The sequence below is a fragment of the Vidua macroura genome, chromosome 2 (assembly GCF_024509145.1).
Source record: "Vidua macroura isolate BioBank_ID:100142 chromosome 2, ASM2450914v1, whole genome shotgun sequence".
NCBI lineage: Eukaryota > Metazoa > Chordata > Aves > Passeriformes > Viduidae > Vidua > Vidua macroura.
Genome location: NC_071572.1, coordinates 41215968 through 41232943, shown reverse-complemented (window position 1 = coordinate 41232943; position 16976 = coordinate 41215968). Strand labels below are relative to the sequence as shown.

The following is a 16976-nucleotide window of genomic DNA, read 5'->3' as shown; positions in this document are numbered from 1 at the left end:
GAATTTGAAACAGCTCTCAGTATACACATTATCCATTTTTTTAATACATTTTATTCTTCACAGGCCCACACTCAACAGCCAGTGCAAATACTGCACCAGTCTGCAAATTAAGTGCCACCTATCAGGAAGCACATGGCCAGGATTGTGCTACCTGATACAAGCCCAGTGCACACACAGGAGTACACCTGCTATGCTGGGCTCATCATTACTCAAGTGTCACTTGTACTTCACAGCAGAGCTGCACAAAAAATGTGAGATTTACAGCTTGTCAGCTACTCCACTGAAACTGCCCATGTCTTTGTTATCTCTCAGGCAATCTCCCTTTTGTTGTGGGAGCACATCTGCCATGCCATAAATCGACATGTGCACCTTCCTAACTTTTTCATGCAGCTCACAGATCCAGGAGCTGTCAGAAAAAGGTGCATTTAACAATATGATAGCCAATAAGCATTCATGAAACAAAGATGGTGTGTAAAACTCAATATTAACCTTCCCCTGCTACAACTATAGGAGCAGAGGAGGTTAATCACTGCCAGCTACTGGAACAGCAGTTTGTGTCTCCCTGGTCTGTTTCTGTCAGACCACACTACTTCAGCAAAGATGTTTAAAACACAGAGTCCTTCCTAGCCTGCTTTGACTCTAGGGAAATACTGAATGCCAAAACAAACAGATCAAAAGAGACCTTAACCCATGTGTGATTTGCTAGCAATCACCTCCCTCATTCTTACTGCACCCACAGCTTCCCAAACTGGACCCTGGGGTGGCTACAAGAAAAAATACAAGCACAGCAGAAGCTTAAACTCATTCCTGCTGCCAGTGGCACTGCAGCCACCAGAAGTCTCTATAAGCCAGGGGCCTGAACAGGCATAAGAGCTCACAGTGACAGCAGTATGGGGAGAATCCCCAACAGATCTGGAAACCTGTTTCTGAAGAAAATGCTTCTCCATAATTAAAACCAATATAAGGAGGAGAGATGCTTGGGAGATTTATTTTACACAGTGGCAGCACTATTTACACAGTGCAATATTGTGCAAAATATCAAAGAAAGCAAACACAAATTTCTTGGCAATAGCTTCAAGCTGGGCAAATTCAGGATGATGAAACCACAGCATGACCGCTCAGCAAAAATAAATACCCCAAGTCATCCCTCCATCTCCTGCCCCCACCAAGAACTGAGTCATGCATCGTTAGTATCTCTTGCTTCCGTTTTTAATTTTATTCCTGTCTCTGACTGAGAAATATAGAACTTCTCTATATTGGAGAGACTTGCAACAGTTAAGGAGACGGCCCACATGGCTCTTCTTCTCAAGAGACCATTTTTAACTCATTCACAGCTAATTCCAGGAAATCACCTCTATGTAGCAAAGTCCGGTTGAATTTTTGTAACATGAATGTTATTAAAGGTCCACTTGAGGAAATGAACAGGTTTGGAATTGTAGAGTTGAACCATCCTCCTCGGGAACACCTCATAATCAAAAAAGTGCACTTGCATTTCAAATGTAGCACAGAACAAATTAACACTTCAAGGCTACCATTTAATTTTGTCTGTGGGGGAGACCTTCCCTGCAGCACTCTTTCAACAGGGATAGTGTCAAATTTGGGGAGGAGGAGTCAAATTTGCAGAGGAGGAAGAGTTTTATTTCTATTTTTCTTTTGGCTACCAATCAAATTAATGACAAGAGTTAATTGGATTACTAGCCAAAAGGAACTGAAATAAAATCCCAAATTCTGAAGTTATGGAACTGATTTGTATTTCTTCTATCTTCCATTTTGGTCTCAGTACCAAGGGCATGTACATTCCTTATTTTCCATTGTCTGTTGATATACTCAATTCCAATTATGTTCCCTCTGTTGAATACCCAATTTCCTAATGCAGCTCCATTTGCTTTGGATTTGAACAAACATTCTGGGCTTGGCTGGTATTTTCAATGTCTGCTACTTGCTAAAGAAGCTTTCTGCTTTCTGAAGATTCTCAGATTTTTTTAAAGGAAATTATCCAGTATGTTTTAAAGGAAATTATCCAGTATGTCCTTTGCTTTGACAGACTGAAATATCATGTTCCCAGACAAATTTATGCTACACTTAGAGGAAATAAATAGGCTATGACTTCTGTTATTAAATATAACTAAAGCTTGTTTTTTAAAAGAACACTTAACAGTTTTCCTAACATCCACATATTTTATAATGCATTTCTAGCACACAGCTTCTTGTCAATTCATCATCTTTGCTTAATTTCTGTGAATATCCAAAGATAGCTGCATACATACCTTTTCTTTTGGTTTAATTAAAACAGACAAATGTCTTAAAACCAATGGTCCGTCTAGACTGTAAGTGAAGTTAACATTCTCAAATGCTATCATTCCTTGGTTAGGCCACTCTGGTGGTGGATGTTTGTTGGTCTCCCAAGGAGCCTCTTTTTCAAGTTCTGTGTACTCCATCACTCTTTCTACTGATATCATCTAAGGGGAGGAAAGAAGACATACATACATGAGCTTCACCCTGTGGCATACACTGCAAATACTGCTTTCATACAAATATGTTTACCATAGAGATTCAATGCAAATTAATCCATGGTTTTTCTTTAAACACAGGTAAGAGTATTTGGCGCCATTCTAGGCTTTCGTAGTACAGCTAAAAAAGTGGGAAGAATGCATCTCATGTCCTACTGGAGATCCAGATCTATCATGATACATAAAGCCATTTAATAACAAGGGATTTTTGGTGGATGTCCACCTATCAAAGAAGTTGATGCTAGTCATAGTTCCATAAAGGGATCAGCATTTCACACCAAAGTCGGGTTAGTGAATGGCCTTTCTCTTCCAAGGTATTTCTGAGTCACAGCCTCCAAGAAAGCCACTCAGTTCATGTGACACTCCCACAGACACTTCGAAAACGTCCCCAATGGTATGAAGAAACCTGAAAGCTTTCTTCCCATTTATCAGAAAATCTGTCACCACCAGTTTACTGGTGTGTGAAAAATGCACTGAAAAAGCAATGTGGTAGCAAAAAAAAAAACAAAACTAACTTTGTTATATTCATTATTATTATTATTATTATTATTATTATTATTATTATTATTATTATTATTATTAATTAAGCATGACTTTGTAACTTCTACAAAAGGACTACACATATTTCCTAGACTATGTACAGCAAACTATAATTACAAGTAACTTCAGTTGTCAACACAACAAAAAAAATCCGAGGTTTATGTTTAGCATGTTTTTTTTACAATCTATTTTTCTTATGTATTATCTTAAGAACGTAGACAGGCAAATTAGAACATGCTAGTAAATACTGTGAATTGGTCAAAGGCTTTTTATAGTATATATTTTAGAAAACACACAACCTTGTCAGCTGAATATAAACAAATACTTTCACATTTGTGTTAACTTAGAATGAATGAAAAACTTATAAGCCTTTGCATTGGAATAACAGGACTCTAAAAATACCATGAGGGATATAAATAAAATTTTAAAATGCAATAATAAATAACAATAATTTATAAATACCAAATATAAAAACATAATATAAAATCTTCCTTATGGAAAGGGATTAATTTATTGCAACTTTAGCAAGTTGCAATGCAATTGTCTACACTGTAGCTAGACGGTCTCCTTTCTGCTATAAAGGGAGATTGTAAAACCTCCCTTACTATGAATGAAGGACAATCCCCAGACATAGTTCATCTCAACAAACATTCAAAATCAGTCAGACAAATCATAACCTAAAAGAAGTAATTTTTCTTTATGACTGCAGAGCGGTGCCTCAATTGCTTGCTAAGGTATTAATATCCTAAGTTAATTAAGAAGAATCTCATCCTTAAGGCTTCATGTCACAAGCATGAAAGGGAATGTCACAAGAGGGGAAAAGGAAGAAATAAACATTACCAGGTTTTCAACTTCAGCACTTTGTCTAACACCCCATTGGAACGTTCCCATGAGGGTGATTGCATAGGAAAGCGCCAAACCAACCTGCCCCTCATTCAGAGCTGCAGAAGAAAGGAAAATGAGACTCAAATAGGTACATTGTAATTACACAAAATCTCAGTTAAGTTCTCTTTCATGAGGTTACTTACAGTCAGAATTTTATTTGGTTATGCGATACTGGCTATCTGTGCAATGAGTACCTCCAGGCAGAACAGCTGCTTGCTGGATTTTTGGGGTACGTTTTCGACACATCTTGACAAGATAATTCTAATTCTCCTTGGCCTGGCATTCATCTAAAAACTGAGGCTCAGTCTCAAGACCAAACTTACATATATTGTTAAGGTCATCCCTGTCTGGTTGAGCGTTAGTTAACTCTTCACTTTTTTTCTACAGAAATCAGATAAGGCCCTAAACCTAAGCAAAAAAATTGCAAAAAATTATTTCAAAAATAGTTATGAACATGTACATCAACTTTGTACTCTTAATAAGCAATCAGATAAAGTAACAGGACAGAATATTTCTTCCCCTGTTTATAAAAGCATTTACTGTGTTCGGTGGCTCTACCCTCACAAAATAAATGTATTCTGTCTGCCCCAATATTAAGCATGATTGTCCTCTGACTTACTTGAACTTTATCCTAACATAGTCCTATTGACTTTGAGAGAACTACTCTTTATCCAGAGGCAAGGAAAGATTCAGGACCATTGTTTTGACTTGTCTTTTTGCATTCTAGTAACATCAAACCTACCTCAAAATTTGTGGAGCTGTGCAGCACAGAGTGTTCAAATTTTAAAATACACGTGCACATACAAAACTTATCCAAAGAAAAAATAAAAGAAACAAAACCAGCAAATTAGCACTAATTTTCATGTCCAAGATAATTACTTCTTCCTTCATGTTTTAGATGACTATCTCATTCTAGCACATATAACCCAATTACATCCTGGATGATGCATACACTAATGATAGTTCATGAGTGACAGTGAACATAAAATGTATTATTATGAGGCAATTTTCTTTCTGGAACTGGCCTATCCCACTGATCCAAGATACGAGAAGAGTATCCCTAGGAATTTTAGCTTGCCTTTTGACCTACTGTGCCACGTGCAGAAAGGAAAAACATTGTTAAGAGGCAGCTCCGTGGGTGTTTCAGTACAAAAAGCAAAGCCCTGTAGGGCCAAAAGAGAAAGACAAAGGTAGGGAAAAATAAGATTTATTTCTTGTTGTTGCTCTGAAAGCCAGAATCTCAAAAGTGAAGACTACAGAAAAGCACGTTTGTTTGCACACTTGGGGATGATGACAGATGTATGCCTCAGCCCGGAAGATGTCTGAACTGCCTCCAGGATTTGCAGGAAAGCAGATACAGCCCCAATGCCCTAGACTAAGGAAGAGATCATGATCTAGAAAGAAACATTTAACTTAATTACAGCCTTTAAACAATTAGAAACAGGAACATATGAAAAGGAATTAGGCATTACTATACATGGTAATTACTGGGTGAACTTTTTCTAACATCTGTACTTACTGTTGGCAAGAAGCAGGGAACCAAAAGCAACCACTATAACAAAAATGGCACAGATGGCATCCAGACGCACAGCAAACCACCTTGAGGTTGTCAAGAAGAGAAACCAGGCCTCTAAAGTGTGTTTTACAAAGACATAAAATCAGTGGATTATTAGAAAACTAAGCTGTATAATTATTGCTAAATTTATTCACGTTAATAATACAAATTGTCAAAAAACCCTAACGTTGCCACATTCAAGTGCATGTCTGCATTGCCTGATGATGATCAGGCTACTGACCAGTTTTCCCGAAATTGTCTAATTTAATTTTCACACCAGTAGCAACCACAATAGGAAGACAAAGAAATATAGTCAAGGCTCAAAGCATGGTCCACTTATTCAAGATGGGAACCTCTTCTCAACTCTAGTGGACTCAAGAGTCTTATACAAAAAGCAGAAGTACAACTGCATTTACTGTAGCTGGAATAGAGTCTACAGGCTTTTAACTACAACATATCACAACACAACTGTCAGAGCCAAGTTTTTAGAAGGCAGCTGCAGCTGGTTAAGCTCTTGTAGGAGCTACTCAATACAGCCAGTGCAGCTTTACAGAGGTATTCAGATGATTAGATGAACATTTTTACTTTTGGGGAAGCTCATGGGTGGATATCTCCACTCTGCATTCACACTCAGGTGTTGACAATTTGGTGCTAAATTCCATCCCAGGTAGATATGCTACAGTACAAGGTACAAGAGACAGCACAAAAAGACACTGCAATACAGAAGGCAAAGTGTTTGAATGCAGGGCCAAAACCAGAAGCAAAGTAGCCATAATAAAGCATGGCATTCTTTATTGCTTAAGCTGCACTCAGAGGAATTGTTCCAGCTGCTACGAAGTCACAGCAGAAGGTTACAATTCCAACCCCTTCTGCCTTGCTTGCCATTACTCCCTGCTAAAGATCACTGCAGTTTCAACTGTTCAGTGCTCCCTAGCCCTGAAGTGCTGGGAAAAATTAAGACTAAAATATTTCTCCCTTCTGTAAGATAGAGAGGAGGTAACTATGCTTTTTAAGCCTGATCATCTTGGGATAGCCAGATTATGGTAGTTTTGTTCCATTGATCCTCATTGTCCAGGGAGGCACGTTACACTGCCAGCTTGAGATGAGTCACTTTGCAACCTCCCTATGGAACAGGGGTCACTGTGCATAAATAAAGGACTCTGACAGTCATAGGAACTAATAAAGACTCATTGTAGTCTGATGACCCATGGGCTTGCTTACAGAGATGGGCACTGGCAGGAAGGAAACTTGGGTTTGGTCAAATGTCAGCATGCCTTTTAGACGTTTTTTATCTAAAATTTATTTAATACTCCATTCCTGAGCATCCCTCAAAGGGGTTCAAAGCAAGTGTCCTGAGTCCTAGGCTCAGGCCTAAACAGAGAGGAAGATACTACTTCAGCCAAAAGTGGAACAAAAACCATCACTGGTTGGGAGAACCTTCTACAATGCAGGAAAGAATTTACAACTGTTTAGGAGACTTAAAAACCCAGGACTCCAACTTTGTGAGCTGCTATGAAAGGTATTCTCTTACATCAGCTACTGGTTGCTCATGTTTACAATCAAAGAACTATCCAGGGTGAAAATAACTTCAGGAAATCTCTAGTTCAGCCTCCTGCTCAAGCAGTCAGGTCAGAGGTCAGACCACATTGCTCCATGCTTTATGTAGTTCCAGTCTTGAAAATTGACACAGATGAAGCCTGCATCTCCAGGCAATCCTTGCCTCTGCTTGACTGTGCTCACAGTGAAATAGTTTTATCTTGAATTCAGGTTAAATGTCTCTTGTTACAACTTATACCCAAGTCGCTGCTCCTACCACTATGTACCATGGTATGGCAACATCCTTGCAGGTACTGGAAGGTAGCTATTAAATCCTCTGTATTCTGTGAACTGAACAAGCCCAGTACCTCCCCAACAAGGAAATCTCTCTTGTTAATACCCTAACTACCTTAGTGGCCCCCCAACGGAGCTCATTTCAGTTTGTTAGAATGTTTCCCAGAGCTGGTGGTCCACAACTAAATGCAGTACTCCCAGTGTGGGCTAGTAAGTGTGGAGGGAGAAAATCACTTCCCTCCTTCCCCTGGCTATGCTCCCATTAGTACAGTCCAGATGGTGCTGGCCTCATTTGCTGTCCAGGCACATATTCCCTGTGAGGACCAAAATCCACACACATTTTAAGCCAGCAGGTATATCCCAAAGGCTTGGGTGGGAAAAACACCAAGATGAAGTGTGTAGGTATGCAGAAGAGTGTGACTATAAGCACTGAAGCTTGACCTCAAAAACAGGTTCACGATCTGCCCAATACTTCTCTTAAATGTCATGGTCCTCTTTGTATAGTGAAACTTCTATACACAGTTATTGCCTAAAGATGTCTTTTTATATAAAACTAAACCACAACTTTATCTTCTCTCGCTATCAAGTACTGTAAGGTTGATTTGGTCAGATAACTAGCAACTGTAAAATATTAAGAAATGGGAAATTCAAAGCTAGAGGTGCCTCCCTGGAAGATGCACTACACTAGTTACAAGTCACTGGGCTCAACATGGTCAGTGTGTATGATGCTACAACCTGTGATAAACTGTACTTCAGAAAGGATCAGCTGGTCTTACCTGAAACCTTGTAAATCTATAAATTACGAAACAGCAATTGAATATACTTGTATGTCTTACAACAGTGGAAAGTCACAATCTTACCTAACAAACACAAAACTGAAAACTTGCATTCTGCTATATCTTGAAGAACATTGTAATAGAAAACATTTAAATAACAGAAGTCAAATAATCACAGTGCAAACCTGAATTATATTACTTATGCTCGCAGAACACAAATATTTCACACCTTCCAATCATGTTAATTCCATATTTTAGATTTAAGCCTTGAAAGCTGCTCAAAGTAAAAAAAAGTTAGATTTATGAAACTTTTCCAAGATTATTTATACTAATAATATCTGCCCATTCCTAGCATACTACTTAGTATCAAATGCTTCATAATGTTGCTTGTTCCCTCCACATCTCTCTCTGCCCTCTTCCCCACTTTTCCTTTTCTTAAAGATGGAATCCAGGAAAATGTTAAAAATTATTATTTAACTATTCTTATCAGGCATACTTTCAAATGTTTATCTTATACATTGTTAAAACATATGCATGGGTATTCTAAATTGTATTACGGCCCAGAGTAAACTCTCTAAATCTAGACAGATAATGTTTTTGTCCTAATACAGGAATTTTACCCTAAAGAGACAAATGCACAGCTCCTACTGATTTTAATGCACATTATATCCATGTTGCTGAGGGCGTAAGATATTCTCCTCCTACAGTGCGAAGTATTTGATTTTTCACATCAATTCATCACAAACCTGAGTGGAGGTCTTGGTGTGCATCAAATAATTTTTGAAATCTTTCCTCTGCTTTCAAAGCCCGAATAGTCCAAAGCCCCTGGAGGGATGACGACAAGTGGGAGAACACTGGACTTCGAGCTACAAAGGGAAATGAGAGTTGAGTTGACTTAACAATAGATAAAGGACAACATTTAATTCTTTTTGTACCACACTAATCTTTAATCCTACCACTTTATATTTAAACATACAAACTACTCAACTGCATCTTTTTAGAATAAATATGCAATATCTTTAACTAATGTCCTCTTATTCAATTAGAATCAGTCAGACAGCCAGGCAGATTAATTTATACAAACATCTCTTACATTTTTAACGATAGCTGTCACTGTAGAAATTCTTTGGGCTTTATTAATGACATTAGGCACCCATGTTTGTTATTCATAATGCTTAATATTCCATATCATAGTCAAGCTAAAGTCAGGCACAGGAGTCAGATCAGGTCAGAAATACCATTAGTATATGCATGCAAGGTCCCAAAGACCAGCAGCTTAGCATATTCTTAACTAGCTTTATTTACAGATAGTTAACTGACATACCCAAGGTTTATCATTATGCAAAACAGGAGTTAAGCATGTAATTGACTAGTTGAGAACCGAGGCAATAAGGAAGTTATTTGCATAGCAAAAGAAAAAAAAAAAAATCTTTGATGGACTGTCTATAAAATACTAACATTTCACATAATAAGGAGGGTTCAAACTAACATTATGTCCCGCCAAACTACATACTTGTGGATTCTAGACGTTTAATATCTCTTGAAGTGTCTAAGAAATATCGTCGAAGAAAAATGAAAAGAATAAATAGTGGAATTAAGGGGATGAGTATCCAAGGAATCACTGCTACAGCCACAGCCACCACACCACAAATCTGTAGGAGAGTCTGGAGCACAATAGAAACAAAATAAAAAACTATTTGCCAGAAGAATTTAATTTAGAACAAGCATAAAACTATTTAACACTATTGAAACACTTAAATATTTAAACATAAGTACCACATTTAAGAGCAGATGCATTGTATAACATATGAGCAACATCTATTTTTAAGCAACTTGGAAAATTTACAGTAATATCTAAATTGACTATTTTTCCAGTTTATGGTTTTCTTCCACATTATTTGTTCTTTAAAATAAGCCTTTACAAAGCTGGTTGACTGAAAATTAGTGTCTTTCTTGGTAGACTCTTTTGTGACTGCCATAATAAAATAATAAATGATCAACGTAATGGACAACTAATCTTTAATGGACTCTAGTTATTTGGTGAATCAAGGACATGTTTTTTCACTTCCGCTAAGAAGAAACTGGTGAAAAACTGGCTTTCAGCTTGAGTTGAAAGATTTGACACTTGGAAGAGAGACTTTCAACATAGGCTTGCAATGTTTTCCTAAACACAACATTGTCCCATTTAGAAAGAAAACCCAGGACAGGAGAAAGTGGGCTTTCTCTTCTCAAAGGATTGCATTGTGAAATGCTACAAATAAGAAGAAAATGTTATGCACTGCAAGAAGTGTCATAAAAGGCTTGTTTCACCAGGTTTTCTGGAGTGTAATGTAATAGGTGAGGTAAAGCTGACTTTACTCTTAAAAAACTAGATATAATGAGGAAAACTCTGTTTCTTAGGACAGAGAACCCTGGCCCAACTTTCTGAATTAAATCCTCCATTTCCTTCAGACCCCTTCACCTCTCTTCAATCAAATTTTCAGTTTGAATACAAAGTCAAAACCATTATCTGCACACAAACTTCTTGCAGAACCCAGCTGTGCATGAATTAATGTATGGCCGGACTCCTGGTATACTATGTGCCCATTTGCTCCTCAAAAAGGAGGGGGGGAAATCCCAACCCATACAAAAATAAACCCATACAGTACCAAAACCAGACAACTGAAATCATAGCTCAAGATTAAATTCCTGTATTATTCTCATTAACATATTCCTTAGCAATGACAATACTTTCCAAAGATTTTTCATTTTATGGACTGTACAGCAGCCACCTTCTTCATCATCTCATACAACACAGAAGCGGATTCCAGCTAAATTTTGTGGCTGCCTGATTTTTAGATTCCAAAACTGCATTAGTGTCCACTAGGTGCCAGAAATGCAGGTCTTGGAGCAAAAATGCTTCCATCCCTTCAACTTTTCCAACTGAGTGCTCATATAAGCAACACATCAGCCAAGGTAGGTACCAGAGAGCTACCTGGGTTTTCAAACACTTTCAGTGGGAGTGTCTATGACACACTGCATTTCCTGCTGCACTTCTGGTAGCGCACTGAAGCCAAAACCAAGCACAACCTTTACCCCTAAATTTCCTTTTTTTCTCTTCAAGCTTCTCTGACTTTACCCTAATTTGACCTGACCAAAGAGCAAACCCACATGCCTTACATATTATGACTGCATGAGTCAGCTCTAGGCTTAGAGGTCTTAGCTCATGAAAGAAGATTTATTAATATTATAGCCCCCCTATCTCATAGATCCTGACAGCACATTTTAGGGGCTCATAACCCTATTAAGGAAAATTGCTAAAAGGTAGGCATGGCAAAGGAGCTCTGGGGGAAGTTGCATTACCACTACACTGCTCACCTGTAGGTTAAGGTGTTGATTGATAGCATCATGTTGTTTGACCTTTTAGATACACACAGCAGATCACAAAAGTTTTACCTAGATTCATCAGGAGGAGGTAAGGTGGCAATGAGAGTGCACAGTGTTTCACTTGGATCAATTATGCACGTGGCTGTGTCAGCACAAAGCAAAACAAAGCACCCTGGGCTCCTCACCAGCACTGCCATCAGCCCTTCTCTACCTTCTACTTCTCCGACATTCTTTAGAGCCCTGTAAATGTATTTCCTTTTTATCATGGGGTGAGGAGAAAGGACATAAAGATTCCTGACCTCCTACAAATATTCTCCTGTCTAGATCACCACTTCTCTCAGTAATGCTCATCTCTGCCAAGCCTGCCAGCCATCCACATGCTGGCGAGTTTCTAAAGGTTCCCTCACCTCCATCCTTATCAGCAGAGACTTAAGTCCATTCCTTTCCTTCCTGTTCCAAACTCACTCCTGAATCTGCTTTATACATCTGCTGCCTTCTCCCTCCATCACTTCCTAGACAGTCACAAAAAAGCTGTTTCTGAAGTACATAGTCTCTTCATAACATCAGCCGCAAATCTGAAGTCAAATGTTGAGGAGAGCGGCTTCAAGGAAAAGAATTCTGAGGGAAACAAATACTTCTTAATAAAAAACAAAGAAGCCAAACTGAAGTTTAGTGATTATAATCTACAATATGTTGCAAAGTGCCAGTGGGGGTGGGAGTGGCAGTAAAACTATTAAGATCCAACTCGTGTAAACAAAGCCTTGCTACGGCAGAAATACAGGGAAGGAAAAGATGGTTAGGATGACTAAAGTAAAAATTTGACACCGCCTTTGGAAGGAATTTTAGATGAGCCTGCACCACCTTATCATTATAAAAATTTATGATAGGGTGGATCAGTCATGTGTGTTCTTTTTTTTGAAAACCAAACTTGCATATAAATTAACTCTTAATGAAGTAGTCTGAAAGCCAGACACAACCGTTTGCAGACTGTAATCATGTAGTCACTGTGTGAGGTAAGGCGAAGGTTCTGAATTTCACAAGAGACAACCAACCTTTGCAGCTGGAGACTGCCCCAACTTCTACCAGCTTCACTGTGTGCAAGTTGCAGGACCCAAGATAATCAGCAAGCTGACAGTAATGGTAACATGAGTGTCTGGTGTCTCTCCTCTCTGGAGTCAAACAGCAAGAAACACTCAGGACTGGGTATCTAGACTTTTCATGGCAGAATCAGCTTACAATGGAAAGTTGCATCAAAAGTCCAAGATTTTCCTACATAAAAGAAATATGGTCTACAAACCCAGCACCTTTTAAAGTATTTCTTAATTTTAGCACTCAAAATGTAATAACTGTGTAGAAAGTAACAGTCAAACTGAAAAAAAAAAGAAAAAAAGCAACCAAAACAAAAACACAGGAGCTGATTAGTTACATTTTATAGCTATCTGCACAATATTTGAAACAAGGCCACTTTGCACAAAAGACAACAGATGCACTGGCTACCAAGACAAAAAAGACCTAGACAGTTTCAGGAAAAGACCACGCTTCCAAATAGAACCATAGTGTCCAATGTCCACCCTCAAACCTGCTTCCATTTCCCTGGAGAAAGATGAATCTCCCACACACAGCCTGCACACAGTCTATCCCTAGAGTACAGAAAAGCACATGTTGTTTCTGTTGGGAGTTATCCTCTTGCTTATAAGAGTCCTGAGAGATTTCCCTCATGATTTGGTCAGTCACTTCATTTACTGTGGCTTTTTTTCCCTTAAAAATCTCCTCTTTTACTGCAGCAGGCATACCCAACTATAACCCTCCAGGGAAATGAATGCTCCGATCAGCACCTTCCCTTGTGAAACATACTTTCCCTTCACCATCTGATGACCTACTTCTCCATTATTCTTACAGGTGCTGAGAGTGATATTCTGGAGTTTCTATCTCAAACAGGTCTTGATCTAGGAGTAACAGGTATTTCTGTACCACAACCACAGAACAGAAAAACATGGTATAGGACCTACTACCATAGGAACCACACTGTTCTGGACTTGCAGTTGTTTATCTGGTAGGATCTCTAATCAATGAGAGTAGCCCAGGGGATTCGAGACTTGGAAACCTCATTGTGTGGCTGAAACTCCTGTCCTCGTTTAACAGTTTAGAAGCGATGAATAGAGTAGTAAAATTGTTTAGATTGGAAAAGACACTAAGATCATAGAGTCCAATCCTTAATGCAGCACTGCCGAGTCCACCACTGCACCATGTCCTTAAGCATGGCCTGTGCATTTTTTAAACGTGTCCAGGGATGGTGGTAACTTCATCTAACCTTTAAGTGCATACCTAATGACCCTATGGTTGAATATTTTGCTACAATCCACTAACTGTATTTACTTGATGCCCTCTGACTACAGCAAAGTACACACCTAAAGCTCATCAAGGCTAAATTTTGATGACCAAATCTACAGTCAAATCCCATGCAAGAACTGCAGCATTCCAGGATTGGTTTTACCAATACTTAAGCAGAAGCCAAGTACACCTACTCAGCCCCAATTCCTAAATGCTACTACCTGGGCCCCAGTATACACTCCCAAGGATTATATTAGCCCACAGAACTGCCACAGAGCCATACTAATTTAATCATAGCAAAGGCACATGTCCTCAACTTCAGTTTGAACCTTCACTGCATTAACTTTAGGCACTCGCAAGTCAGGCTGTGCTGTCTGAAGTAAAGACATTTCAAGAAACTACAAAACCCCACTCTGTTCATACTTGCTTGGCATCATCCTTCCTCCTCCTTCTCCCCTACCCCTGATGGAAATTATTTCCTTGTTGACTCTGCCAAATAACTGCATGTACAATCAATCCTTAATCCAGTTCTGACATTTTCTTTATCCTTGAATGCTTTTTTTTTTGTTTTTCTTCAAACAGACTTTTTCAAACCAGACTGTCCAGACTGACTGACCTGCATCTCTCTTAAAGAAAAACTGCACAGGTGGCTGGTTACACTGGGACACCAGAAGACAAGTTTCCCTGGGAAGATGACATTGCAATGAGAAGATCAGAGTGATAAACATTTTACTCAAGCTAGCTCCACCCAGAACCACAGTGTAGATTTTCTGCATTTTTCCCCTTTATTACAAAAAGCCACAGGAAACATCCAAAGAGAAGCTAGCACCTAAACAATTCGTCTTCATTTTACTCACTTAAAGAAGCTGAGTTGAGGTGAGCAGTCTTGTCTTCAAACTACTTTATAAATAAAATTTATGGATTTTCTTTTGGAATAGGTTAAAAATAAGTATATATGGTTGTTTATACTACTGCTTGCATCAAACTGTCAGGAACACATTTGTCTTCACCAAAAATGCAATGAAGATTTGTGAGCACAGGAGAACACATGGTACATACAATATTTAAGTGGCATCTCTGACAATGTCCTTTTCTGAAGCAACCAAGGACAGCAATCTTTGACAGGAATGACAGCTCTCAATCAGTGTTTATTCAGCTTTAGGAAAATGTGCATCCACGAGAAAATATGGGATTTAAAGACCATGACAACCAATGCACTGAAAGGGGAAAAAAAAGACACAGCTGGAGAAGAAATGAAAATTATAATTTCAGATAAATTGAATGAAGAAAGTAAGAACTAAATACTGCCAGCTCTAAAAGCTTCAAAAAGAGCAAGTTCATCTTATGTCCTGCAAGATGCTCTCATCTCCTCTCAATCCTGCTATTTGCAATTAGTCGACAACAGGTTACCTAACTAAATCAATATGTCACTGCAAATGGCCTGAATACATCTGCCAGAAATGTATTCAAAAGTTCCAATCACATCCCTAATAATAGCACCTCCTACTTGTTCTCATCTCTACCAGGCAGTCCTTCTGGATCACTGTTTTTCCAAGTGAACAAGCACATACTGAGCTCCTCAGGGCAAATGCTCTCTGTGCCACCAACAGGCTCATTCATTTGACCTGGCATGCATTTTGTCATTAAGTGAGAAGCTTTAATATTTGTTTGAGGTCACAGCGAACTGTGTGCAATTGTTCTTTAACAAGTAACCTTATAATAAAAAGGGTTTTTACTTTAATATGTTGGCACTGGCACCACTCTCATATTCAAACAGCATCCTATCATCAGTAATCTCTTACTCTACAAGAAGAGATAGAAATAGGCTCTCTGGGCATCCTAGGCCAGGAGGCTTAACTGTCTCATGCAGAACTTGACTGTAACAGCAGCCTTCAAAAAGCACAGTCCATATGTTGTCTGAGATTTCCAGATATGATGCTTTAGAAACAGACACATAATCAAACTCTGGACTTGGTGATTCTGACAGACACTTGAAATATTCATCCCTTAAAACTCCACAGTATATTCGTACAACATATAGAGGTTATCTTCTTTCTAAGAATAAACTATCTTCACTATGTAAAAAGTTTCTATGTAAGAAGTTTTCTGCCAGGGCTCTTCAGCTACGGTAGTAAGTTACTTCCAGTTAATACAGGTTTTCCATGGAAAACCAAGCTTTTATCAGAGCCAAAGCTATGGCTTCTTCCTAGGCATGCAGCTCCTGCTCATACCCACTGTACATGGAAACCAATACTGTCATACACAAAATAACAGTGCCAATAGCCATTCCTGTAAATGGCTGTGGGCAATATATTTTTCTATTTATAAGAAGCAGAATCTTGAACAGGATCTTTGATTTTCTGAAGTGCTCCTCGTTTATTGCACCTTGTGTCCCTTAAGCACATCTGCACAGAAGTGTTCTCAATGATTTGGGCAGCAAGTCACAACTTTGCAATGAGGATCTATAGAAAACTGAGAGGTCTTCTTCCTGAAGTCACAGGAGTTAGTTATAACTTTACTGTGATCTCCCTATAATAGAGTTAATATGCTTTTGCTGTTCAACAGTGCTGTTTGTCACTTCTCCTGTGAATAGGCCTTGGCTATATTCTTATATTGCTCTTTTCCCAAGGGACAAAAAGTGCACACACAAGAACTATTCACATTAACTACAGTGGTCTTTGTACCGTGAAAAATACTTTTTATCTTCCTGTGGAACACCTCACATGTTGAGCACAACTTTGCATGGTAGCTTGAGGAATCAATGAGTGTAGAACATGCACACATACATGCTTTGCTTTCTTGACAGCTCTTGCCAGAACCTGCCTGAAACACTACAGAAAAATGTCTGGCATCACCCAACATTCCCAGAGTTACTCCTCAGGTAGCAGAAAGCATCTATTTTCCATCATATTAATTTAGAAGGGCTGTGCCTCCAATATCCACCACCATTGCCAAGTGTGGTCGCTTTGTTGGCTGTTGCACTTGCTTCAAGATTCCCAGAAAAATGCATTTTTGCATCTCCTCTGTCAGTCCTTGCTGATGAGTAACTGATATTTTTAAAGGAAAATGAAGAATGGTTTGACAATTTTTGCTCCCCTCCTACCTCTCAGAAGTAATTTCCATGATGTTTCTCCAGCTATATAAGCCCAAGACAGCCCCACTGAGCAAAGAGCCTTATGAAAT

At 38.8% G+C, this 16976-nt stretch overlaps 1 protein-coding gene across 3 annotated transcripts in view; it reads right to left on the bottom strand.

The window, feature by feature from the left end:
• ABCC4 (ATP binding cassette subfamily C member 4) overlaps nt 1-16976 on the bottom strand; it is a 136631-nt gene that overhangs the window by 32028 nt on the left and 87627 nt on the right. For all 3 annotated transcript variants that reach the window (XM_053971651.1, XM_053971652.1, XM_053971653.1), the window contains 5 exons: nt 9610-9760; nt 8843-8962; nt 5455-5565; nt 3891-3991; nt 2268-2459 (listed from right to left, as the gene is read on the bottom strand). In XM_053971651.1, the coding sequence (XP_053827626.1) occupies nt 2268-2459; nt 3891-3991; nt 5455-5565; nt 8843-8962; nt 9610-9760 (675 nt within the window). The remainder of the gene's footprint in view (nt 1-2267; nt 2460-3890; nt 3992-5454; nt 5566-8842; nt 8963-9609; nt 9761-16976) is intronic.